This window comes from Poecile atricapillus, chromosome 1, assembly GCF_030490865.1.
Source record: "Poecile atricapillus isolate bPoeAtr1 chromosome 1, bPoeAtr1.hap1, whole genome shotgun sequence".
Classification (NCBI taxonomy): Eukaryota; Metazoa; Chordata; class Aves; order Passeriformes; family Paridae; genus Poecile; species Poecile atricapillus.
Genome location: NC_081249.1, coordinates 119,647,734 through 119,659,230, shown reverse-complemented (window position 1 = coordinate 119,659,230; position 11,497 = coordinate 119,647,734). Strand labels below are relative to the sequence as shown.

General features: G+C 42.1%; 1 protein-coding gene across 1 annotated transcript; it reads left to right on the top strand.

The window, feature by feature from the left end:
* Window positions 1-5,827: 5,827 nt before the first annotated feature.
* On the top strand, window positions 5,828-6,905 carry PTH (parathyroid hormone). Its single transcript, XM_058829736.1, has 2 exons — window positions 5,828-5,913; window positions 6,644-6,905. The coding sequence occupies exons 1-2, from the start codon at window positions 5,828-5,830 to the stop codon at window positions 6,903-6,905; spliced, it is 348 nt and encodes a 115-aa protein (XP_058685719.1).
* The last annotated feature ends 4,592 nt before the right edge of the window (window positions 6,906-11,497 follow it).

The following is an 11,497-nucleotide window of genomic DNA, read 5'->3' as shown; positions in this document are numbered from 1 at the left end:
TACATAAAAGCTTGAAAATTAACCATGGCTTTTTCTATTGTTCAGGATGCACAACAGCATTTTTGTTACTGACCAGTGAAATATGTGGAGACTCAGAGGTAGCTCTCCCTCATGACTTCCCTTGACAGCCATTTTAGCATTCCTCCAGGCTGCTCTGGGCTGTTTCACCAAGCTTCAGATTCTTCTCATGAGAGAGAGATGAGGTCAGCAGGAGGCTCCATGTGGCCTTCAGAAGAGCCCTGAACTGCTGGGTGACATTCTAGGCAGTCATCACACAGGGTGGCATGCGGAGAGCGAGCACCAGCGCATTCCTGATCCCATCAGCAAGGCCTGCCATGCCCATCATAGGTCAACAGGGAAATTCTGGGATAAGCTGGGCATGGCTGTGTTGCACTGAGGGCAAAAGGAAGTGTCCATTGATTGTGTGTGTTCCATTTAATTATTTAACTCTAGAAATAACCTGGAATGCAATTATCACGGCAGTGTTCAGTCCATCTCCCCAGGTAAGCAGGTGAACTTAAAGTCAGGTGAGTGGGACCAGAATCTACCAGCTTATGCTCTCCCTCTGATCCTTCTCTCACTGATGTTTGCATTTAATCCATCTTTGCCTAAATGTCCACAGCCCAGAAAAAAGCATCATCAGATGATATTTTCCTTGGAAAGAAAGCAGGGAGATTCAGGAATACTGTGATTCTCAAGTGAAAGATTTTATATAACTGGGGAAAAGATATACTGGGAAGCAATTATGCCCAAATGCACAGCTGCTAAAACCAAATTGTATGAAGCACACTGGACACAAACTGGAAGTGTCACAGGTGATCTGAGAAATCCTTGTGTTGTTTTTTATCCATTTGGGAGCTGTCTTAGGGTTGAAGCTTCATCTGGCTGCATGAACCCAAAACCTGCCTGAAGATACCCAACATTGCTTACATCAATGACCAAACATGCTGCTGTGGTATTTGAAAAGCCACAAATCTTGTCAATCAAATGAAGTTCTAAAGAGTTTACTGACTGTCACTTTGGCTTTTCATCATGTCAAGACAGAAACATTCCTTGGACACATTTAGAAAGTTGCCTCAACGATCATCCAGTGTGTGTCATCAATTACTTTGTTCCCTTTCTCAATGACCTACTGATATTCTTTAAGCCATGGCTGCAGTTAGAAAGCATTTTATCTGGAGCTACCCTCTGGAAAAAGCAATGTGGGAACAGCCTGCTGTTGGAAATAGCACTGCAGGAATCTGACTGCAGCATTGAAGCTTGAAATCTAGAGAATGGAGAGTTCTGTAGGACTATTAACACACCAGATAACATCATTGAAAATGTGCTTTAGTCACTAAACAGTACAATTCTAGAAAGTTTTGTGTCCTCTAACCATATTCCTGTGATGTACCTTAGGATGTGTTTAATTTCAAGATGTGGTATAATATTTTCCCTTGAGATATGCAAAAAATAAAAAAAAAAATAGTTTAAAAACAATTGAGGATTTTGGCAACATGGTCATCATTCACCTACCTGGCTGTAAAAATCTGTCTCATTGCTTTCCCCTTGTTTTCAGCCCTGGAGTCTGATTACATCCAGTGGCACAAATTGGACGTCAGTGGCACAGCAGCTGCAAACAAAGCAACAGGGATTTCTTCATGGCCAATTGGTTCAGGTATCTGTACAATCTATAAGGGAAGGTCAGGGAAGGGGAGGCTGCTGGCTGATCAAGAAAAACTCTTGTCAGAGAAAAACTCTTTGGTTTTTCAGGCTTCTCCTTCATCCTCAGAAGTGCCATGGTGCCTGGTGTCTACAATGCACAGAGAAGCCTTCCCTGTAATAAGCTTTTGAGACTATATTGTCTCGTTTCCATGGAGCATCCTGGGAATTTAGGTGAAGGTAAAACACCCTAGTGTTTTACCCAAGCTTAGATCCAGCCTGAGAAAGTTTGCTCCTGTGCATGAAGAGATAGTCCCACATTTGAACTAAAATTTTCTAAATGTTGTTGTATTTCAGCCTAAAAAGGTGCCCATGCTCCATCTTCCAGAGGAGAAGAAATGTCAGTATTGCTACTGCAACATCGACACCAAGAGTTTGCCACCAGTTTCTGAATCAGTTGCCTTTGTCTGGCAGGTACCTGGGACTTTTAATAGTTTATATTCTCCTGACTGCTCTGTTCACTTGTACCCACTGATTCCTGCACTTCCACAATGTGGAAACTCAGAATCCCTGAGAATTCCCTCTTCTTATTCCAAGAGGAGCAAAAATTGTCTTCCATAGGTCAGGTCTCATTTGAGGCACAGAAAATTCCCTAAGAAGCTTCAGATCTTTTTCATCCAGACTTTGTTTTTATGGGCCCAGTCTTATACTTACAAAATTTCATAAAATGCCTTTCAATTGAAGAGACAATATTTAGTTTTTCTATCTGTTGTTTCTTTTTTCTGGTAGTGTCTATAAATTTGGGTACTTTTAAGCCTCTTATTACAGCAGTTCAGCAGATGTTAGCCCTGGTTTCCTGGGATTGGTTCAGCAGTGCCCAAAAGAGATCTGAATTTTTAAAAGGATGCTTAAGACAAGGAAAAATGAATCTGAACATGATTCATCCTCTGACTGAAACATTGAAAGAGCTCAATACCATTTTCAGCTCCTCATTAAACACTGGATACACTGTGTCCAAAGAAAAGTGTAAACAACTAGAGTATGTGGTAAAAAAAACTGCATTCACTTGGTCCATTTTCTGTCATGCCCACGTTTGATATGCCAAGTTTAGCAAACAGGGATGACATTGGATAACTTATTAGCAGCTGTATTTTCAAATAAGATAATTTCTGGATGTGAGGGAGAATAATCCAAATCAAGCACGTTATTTTTTCTGCATATAAAGCCATGCCAATTTTGAGCTGCCATGCAAAATTTCTTTAATTACCATCACAGACTCTATTTGTTTACAAATAATGGGCACACAGTAATTATTTTTCATTTTTGTGTCTTCACTGTCCTGAAATAAACTACATCTTTTTCAAGGTATCAAGTTAAGCCATCTTTGTTTGAAATTTTAGGTACAACCCATCAATACCTTAGAATAAAAGTGATGCTGCATTTTCTAACACTTGTCCTTTGCTTCAGCCTTTGCTGTCACTTGCTAAAGGTTCCATATGAATGTCAGACCTCTGTAAAAAAATTACCTTGAGAGTTTCATTAGAGGTTCTGCATATGTTACAGTAAAATCTAAAAAATAAGGGAGTTTCCCATGACCAACTGTGTGGAGACTTTAAAATCCTCTCCTGTTATGCCACTGCACTGTACATTTTTAGTCCCATTATAGCTAGGGATATCCTTTAATAACAGCTTAGTCTTGTTTTAGCCTTCAGGATAATGTCCTGCTGCTTCCAGGAGATGCAGAATCTCCTAATAAAACATATTCCCATGAACCCTGTATGCTGCATTTAGCGGGAAGGACATTTCCAGCTTGACATTGACATTTATTGACAGTATCGTGCTGGAAGCTGTCTTTACTCTGTGTTCCCTGAACTTGTTCAAGTGAATCACTTCATCACCTCTCACTTTACTCACTAATCTCTAGACTGAGGGAACCATGAGATCTCTAGAGCTTTCTGGAGTTTCTGGTTCTTCCCTTCCTTTCCCCACATCATTTTACAGCTCTTTATGAAATGCAACAGGAATATAACATAAAACAAAAGCATTCATGGTAAAAGCAATAATACCTTACAAATTCTGGCTTACAATGTGCAGATGCAAACTGGTTTTTGTTTGTGGATGTTTGCTATGGATTTTTTGGGCACAAATACACTGGAAGTCAGAAGAAGCATCTAACACAGGAAAAATATCTTGCAGCAAAAATAATCTTTCTTCATGCATAAGGGCAAGTACTGCTGATTTATACATTTCACTTCTTAGGAAGCAGGAAGAATTCTGTATTTCTTTCCTAAAATTTATAAAGTACTAATTTTTATCTCAGTTGTTTCAAATGTCTTCGTTCTACTAAACACATTTGGGATATTCAGGGCTATTCACAGGTATAGGTAGAATAGAGCAGTGAGGGTCTAACACCACTTCAACAACATTTCAGTGGCACCAGCTTCTCATTAAAAACTTGATCCTCTGTCATTCTTGGGGGTCCTGCTCCTTTCCAATATATTCTTTCAAAAATAAACCTTGCATCTGACCTGAAGTGACACTTCTTATTTCCCACAAGTATTATAAGTATTATCTTCTCAGTATTTTGTAAAAATATTTAGTTGCAATCTTTCACTTGTAGATCACTAACCTCAGTGTCTCATTGAAGTTTTACCTGCCTGCATTTATCAACTCAAAGTTTTCTTTGCAAATCCTTCCAGCGGCTTCAGAGCTCACATTATCTTGGGCACAATTCTGAATTTCAAACTTGCCAGGACTTTCTTTCTGTTGAGGCCTCTTTACCCTGTAAATGAAATGTCAAATCAACAAAAGCATCTGAGGGTGGGTACATGAGGGTCAGGAGGGTGTGTGTGACAGTGACATCAACTGAGACAATAAAAGGGCTTCCAAGGTGCTTACAAGCTCTATTTTAAAGTTACATTTAAGGGGTCCACTAAACCAATTCAGTGGTCTTTAAATATACTTGACATCAAGAGACAGTCATCTGCTGACATACCCAAGCCAGAAATCTCTTTAACATTCTGTCTGGTAAGTATACTCTACTTTTTTCCAAGTTCTCTGGAAGACTTATTAGAATATTTTATCATTGATTCTTTACCCATTTTTGTGTTAGTTTCTTTTCAGACTATTTTTAAAAAAATAAGTGAACATTAGTAAGATCAAACTGTTCTGTTATCTGAACTAAATTTGTGAAATGAAGAAGTCAGGGACAGCGAATGGGCAATATCTTGAAGTGAATTCAAGTCCTGAATTTATAATCCTGGGTTAGATGGACTGCCAGGACCTCATTGATACTGCCATGTAAGAGACCATGTTATAAATGCTTTTCTGACCTAGAGCAAAGCTGCAGAAACTTGCAAAAAATGCCATTGTGGAGTTTTATATCTCTTAGGTTTCAGTTAGTCCATATCAAATTTATTAAGTAGTCACAAAAAATTCCTTTTCTGCCTGCCACTACTGAAAATCCAGACTAAAAACTGACATTGGAACTGTGTTGTTTCTGCCTGTTGTAGCATCATCAGTGGTAAATATTTTCTAAATATATTCCAAATGGCAGTTCTGATGATGATATAAAAATCAGAGGGGAATTCATACAAGAAATGCAGGATAATCCCTGAAAAAATGAGGGACTTAATTCTGATTTCTCTTCTGTAACTCAACTTCTGCCTCTATGCAAAACTGTCAGGGAAAGTGTCAGCCTCTCACTCTAAAGAATATGCAAAAGAAGTAGAGAAATAGAGAAGGTTTAATCTACAGAATTTTTTCATTTGAATAGCTGCACACAAGTATTCCACTGGACTTGAAGGCTACGAAGTCATTATTATGATGGTGATGACAATAATAATAATAATATTGGAAGAACATGGTGCTTTTCACCCAATTATGCAAGAGATAGGTATATGTACTTAGATGATGATGATGATGATGATGATGGGCAGCTAAAAATTACCAAAATCCATGGAGTTGCCCAGGAAATAAAAATGAGCTGCTCACAAAATTAGTATTAGAAGTAAGTCCTTCATTTGCATTCCTTGCTCTAACCTGTTTCACAAAAACCAAATTATTTTTCAAAAACTCTTGTCTGATGTTTTTAAACATTTTTTTCTAAGTTAAATTTGTTTGAAATGAGCATAAATAACTTGAATTACAGACTTTACATGTATTCATTCCAACTTTTGTAGACAAAATGACTGCTGTAAGAAACCTGGCCCGGGCTGCAATCATTTTATGTGCCATGTGCTTTTTTACAAGCTGTGATGGAAGACCAATGGTGTAAGTACATTATCTCCCACTGGATGGCTTTTGCTGCTGCTGGTTTGTCTGTGCATGTGTGTGTCAGTTCTGTCCCTGCTTTTGAACCTTCTGGCCAAGCTGGCCAAACTCTGTCCTCTAGAAACACTTATAGAGGTCTCAAACACTCTGAGTGTACAAATATTTTTTGAAAATAGGCAGTTGAGCAGAGGGAGAAAAAAAGTATAAATCTTTTCTTATTATTCACATGGGATAAACTTCATGTCTTGGGGGTCTGCACAGGTGAAAATCTTTTGTGCTGTGAGAATCTAGCTGTAACTCACACTTGGACATTAACATCCACCAGCTGAGACACAAATCCACAGGGAATCATGCTTCCTTAGCTCTAATGATCACAGAAAACTGCCACTGAATAAATGCCATTGTTCCATTTATCACTTACCTAATATTGGATGATCCTAAGCTCCTCTACAATAGCTGAAGTAAATTATTGGGACAATATTGTTATAAAACTGAACTACTTCCCATTTTTGATGCTTTCTCACTGGTATAACCATTACCAATAACACATCACCTCCCACCCTGCCTCTCTGCTCCAGATATCATTCTATACCTCGTGAATCAGCCAGGCAGTTTCTACAGCTCTGTATTGTGGTTCCTTGCAGAAGTTCCCAAACCTGGCCCTTTGAGCCAAGTTCTGGAACCCAAGAACACCCCCATGTGCCTCTTCCTCTGCTTTGCTTTGCTGCAGGAAAAGGTCTGTGAGCGAGATGCAGCTGATGCATAACCTGGGCGAGCACCGGCACACGGTGGAGAGGCAGGACTGGCTGCAGATGAAACTGCAGGACGTGCACAGTGCCCTGGAGGACGCTCGCACCCAGAGGCCCCGCAGCAAGGACGATGTGGTGCTGGGCAGGAGGCTGCTCCCGGAGCACCTGCGGGCAGCGGCGCAGAAGAAATCCATGGATCTGGACAAGGCTTACATGGATGTCCTGTTCAAAACCAAGCCGTAGTGAGAGCAGCCAGAGCGCTGTGTCTGTCCACGTGAGCACGAGGCTGTGTAGCTTTGATCGAGTAGGGAAATTCATTCATATTTATTCCAGCTGCAGTAAGGATTAAAGGCTCTGTTCAAGGTTGTAGCCCCCACCCCAAGTGAGACATTTCACAACCAAACAATAAAATGTATTTACAGTCTACCCAGGATCACTGCTGGGTACCTTTTGGCTGATGTATCTTGTAAATTGCCAGCATAAAAGGAAAAAAGAAACCCAAGCCAGTAAAAAGTTGAAAAACCATTAAAGGGCAGTTGCACAACTTTTACACGGGCAGAATTTGTGTGTAATCACTAGGCCTGCTTGAATTGTTAACCAGCAAGGAATAAATGCAAGGGAGCCTGTCTCCAGAACAGGGCCTAGGGTTAAACTCTGTTCAGCTTTGTACTAATGGAAATACATAAATTAAACCCACACCTATTTTCAGAAGAAGGCCTGAAATCAGAAGAACATTAATTACATAGCAAAAGCTGCACAATAATAATTTAGGATTACAGAGCGCAAACAGAAAAGAAATAGGATAGGAAGGCAAAGCTTAAGATTAAACTACAAAGGGATAAAATTAAAACAAATTCTGAAGAGTTTTGCAAAATACAGAAATGAAGGGAAGGTTTGATTACCTTCCCCTCCTCCAAAAGATGAAAGCCTGTAATTAACTGCAGAAACAGTGGGAGCAGAGGTGGTAGCACATATGTAAGCATGGCCCTAACTATAGAACTGGGAAATGATTCTGCAATTACAACTGAAACAAAAATCTTGTGGTACATACTTGTTGTCCCTCATTTTCTCCATAAACTACCGCTCTCTGAACTCGTGTATGTTGTGCTACGCCTCGTGTGTAATTTTTTTTGTGAGACCAGTGGCTCTCATGAATAAAATTACTCATTTCCATATGCAGTTTATAGGAGAATTGGGATCTCGGTTTTCCAGGCCTCCAGAATGAGAACCATTAACATGCAGAAATCAATCTGGGAGAGGAACCATTAGCTGGAATACATTCAAACCCCAAGCAAGACTCAGAGAGAGATGTACAGGGAAAAATCAATCACGGCAACGATTCTGAAAAGCAGCAAATACAAAATGACTTTTCACGGTCTATGCTCAGGAGCCTCAGTGATTTCTGATGAAGCAGAAGGTTTTCCCAGCAGGAATACTGGTGGCTGCCTCCAAATTTGCCAGTGGCAGAGCTCAAAGCCAGGTGAATTGCTGCTCTGAGCCCAAGTGGCTGCATGGATGTTGCTCTGATTTGTTTGTTTGATGTCTGGCACTCCCTGGAGAGCCTGGTAAACCCCTCCTAACTCCCTCCAAACAGAAATGCAACCTGCTGAGGGCAAGGGATGTGTTTGTAGCTAGAGACCTGCAGCCCGTCCTTGTAGCAGTGCAAAGGCCCTGGTGCTGGAGTAGATGGCACAAGGGTTCTGTGCCACCTGTCTGGTTGTAGGGTCAAGGCCTTAAGCTGCACTTCCTATTTATTCTTTAATCAGGCATCTGTGCTAAGCTCAATAAATAAAATTGCATTTTTGTACCTATGTCTCACTTACATATTACCAAATAAAGTGGACCAAAGCTCTTGGACATTATTTTAAAGCATAAGAACTGGCTGGCCTGTGACTGTTTGGATATAATTTAGCATTTGTGGTAAGACTATGAAGCCATTTAATTTTATGACAGCAAAATAAGCACAAAAGTAATGATGAGAGTAATTTTTATTTTTCCTTTCATTCTTCCTGCATACAAAATCACAAGGGTGGTTACACAAAAAGGTGTTTACCTGGAACAAAACAGTTTATGTCCCCTTGCAATAATGACACACATAGAAACTGTATAATCTTCAAGTGCCAAAATCATTACTGGTTTAATTTTGATCTAAACAAAAAAATTCTGCCCTCCAAGCAACAAGTCCTCCTAATCCTCAGCTATCCAATAGATGAATGATGATTACACAAATCTTTAAACTTGCTGTGAACTTACAGTATGACTGTTCAGGACTAAAGACAGCACAGTGGCAGATTAATTGGTGCTAGGTAATGCCCATTAAAAATGAGATGTCATATTAATATGATTATTTACTAATTGTCTAGAATGTAGATTTGTTATGGCTCTTCAGCTTAAACCTCTGATCAGTGTAGCCTCAGTTAAAACAGCAAAAGGTTCAGCATGGGGCAGAGGATGTTATCAAAAACATTTTAATGCCAAAAAATGCAAAGATTCATCTTCACTGGACAAATGTGCAATTTTGGTCACCTCTCTTTCATAGACTGAGGAGACCAGAAAGACGATGGTGAGAAATTATGGGACCACTGAGACACTTAAATATGATAATAAATCTCATCATAATGAATTGTAACAACTGCAGTTGTTAAAGAAATAAAAGCTGCACGATAAAGGTATATCAAACTGTCGGTGATGGAAGAGACAGGACCCTGTGGTTTGCAAGCATGGAGCTGTTTATGAATCCCAAAAGCTCAGTATTTATACCTTTTCAGCTGTAGCTAAAAATAGCAGTGAGTACAATATCTGTGTATCCCAGCAATGGTGCTAAATCACAGCTTGGTACAGATCCCCACAGGCGTGTGAGCTCTTGCAAGCACAGCACACCAGAGCACATCGTTATCTCTGGATTCAGAGTTCTGCTAAAGCAAACACATCCACTTGTGTCCTGAGCTGAGCAGCGCTCCCAGCTCTGCTCTCCAGCTGCAGTCCCACATCAAATAACCAGATGTGTCTCCTCGCTAGGAGAGGGGAAGGATCACCTTCCCTTATCCCCTGACAAAAGGCTGTTCTGCCAGGACCTGTGGCCTCGAAGGCCTAGCCTGTGCAGATGCATATTGACTGTAAACACCTGGTTTTTATAGAATCCTCAGTGAAAACCAATCGTGTCTCTCACTGGTGACTCACTGAAACAAAAAGCACCAATATCAATATCGATCCTCAGGGGAAGCTAAACAGTAGCACGTGAAAAAAAAACAAACAAGCTCATGAAAATTTAGCAAAGCCAAAATCACAAGAAGTCAAACAGAAAGAAGACAGACTGTGAAATCTGTAGCTTAAAACTGCTGGCAATTTGACTAATTTGGTTTTCTAAGATGCTCCTGCCTGCTGCAAATGCTCCTGTTTGGTGTTGCTCAGTTCACCGCTGGGAGCATGGCATCTGACTCCTTGCCTTGTCTGCACATTCTGACAGCTTTTATGCCAGCTGCTTGCCCCTCATTGTTCTGCTGCTGGCTTTCTAGAACTGTGTGGTTTGTCTCTCTGGCCATTGTTGAAGGATGGAAAAGAGAATTCACTTAACAGATTCACGGTTTGCTGTGTGCTGTAGCAAAGCTGCCATCCTTTATGGGGCATTTGGATATAGCAAAAGCACAAGTCTTCACTCTCTTGCCCCCTCTTCCCCTCCTGTCCCCAAGGAGGGGCATTAGGAGTTCTAAAGTCCTTTCACCTGCTATGGAAGTCAAACCCTGCTTGTATTTAATGATGATGCATCATTATGAGATATTGATTTATATGAGAATATTTTAGAAAAAATGACAAATATTTTCTTTAGATCTGAATCTATACTGATGGGGGTCACTATTGGGTTATTCTCCCTCCTCTGTCCCATGATGAGTGGGAAGGGTTTAGTGCCACTTGTGACACTTCAGTACACCGAGGGTGCCTAAACTGCCCGACAGGGTAGTTCGGAATGACAGCCACGTCTACTAATCGTATTCCTTAACATACTGCACAGACTCTATATTTCCTAAAGGGCTGTACAAACACAGAGTTGTGATTTAAACCAGGAATCAGTTTTAGGATGAAGGTTGAGGTATCGGAGTCAGCTCACCTAGATATAAACTGTATTATATGGCAGCTGGCCTGCTGTCATCCCCTCAGGGCTGCTCTTTAGCGGAGATGCCGGCTCCACAGAGATCCCGGCTTTTCAGGAAGAGCCCGGATCCACCGGGGGAGCCCGGCTCCACAAGGGAGATCCCAGTTCCTCAGGGGAGATCCCGGCTCCACAGAAATTCCAGCTCCTCACGGAGATTCCGGGCTCCACAGAAGAGATGCCGGCTCCCCCGAGGAGATCCCGGCTCCGCAGAGGAGATCCCGGCTCCTCACGGAGATCCCGGCTCCGCAGAGAAGATCCCGGCTCCTCTGGGAGATCCCGGCTCCCCCGAGGAGATCCCGGCTCCGCAGAGGAGATCCCGGCTCCCCCGAGGAGATCCCGGCTCCTCTGGGAGATGCCAGCTCCTCACGGAGATCCCGGCTCCGCTGGGAGATGCCGGCTCCCCCGGCCCGCCGCTCCCCACGGCCGCCGGGCGGCGCTCGCTCTCCAGCACCGCCCGGCCCCTCAGACCGGCCGGCCCACTCTCGGCGGAGAGCCGCGCGGGGGATTTATCTCATTTCTACACGACTCGTTGCGATTTCGGTTTTGTTAATTCACTTCATTGGCCGTGCTGTTTTCCCGTCGGGTTTTTATCCACGGGCCGCAGGTTTTCCATCCCCCTCCCCTCAGGGAGCCCCCGGCCGCTCCCTGGCAACGGCGTCCCGCGCGCGCCCCGCCCCGCCCCGCG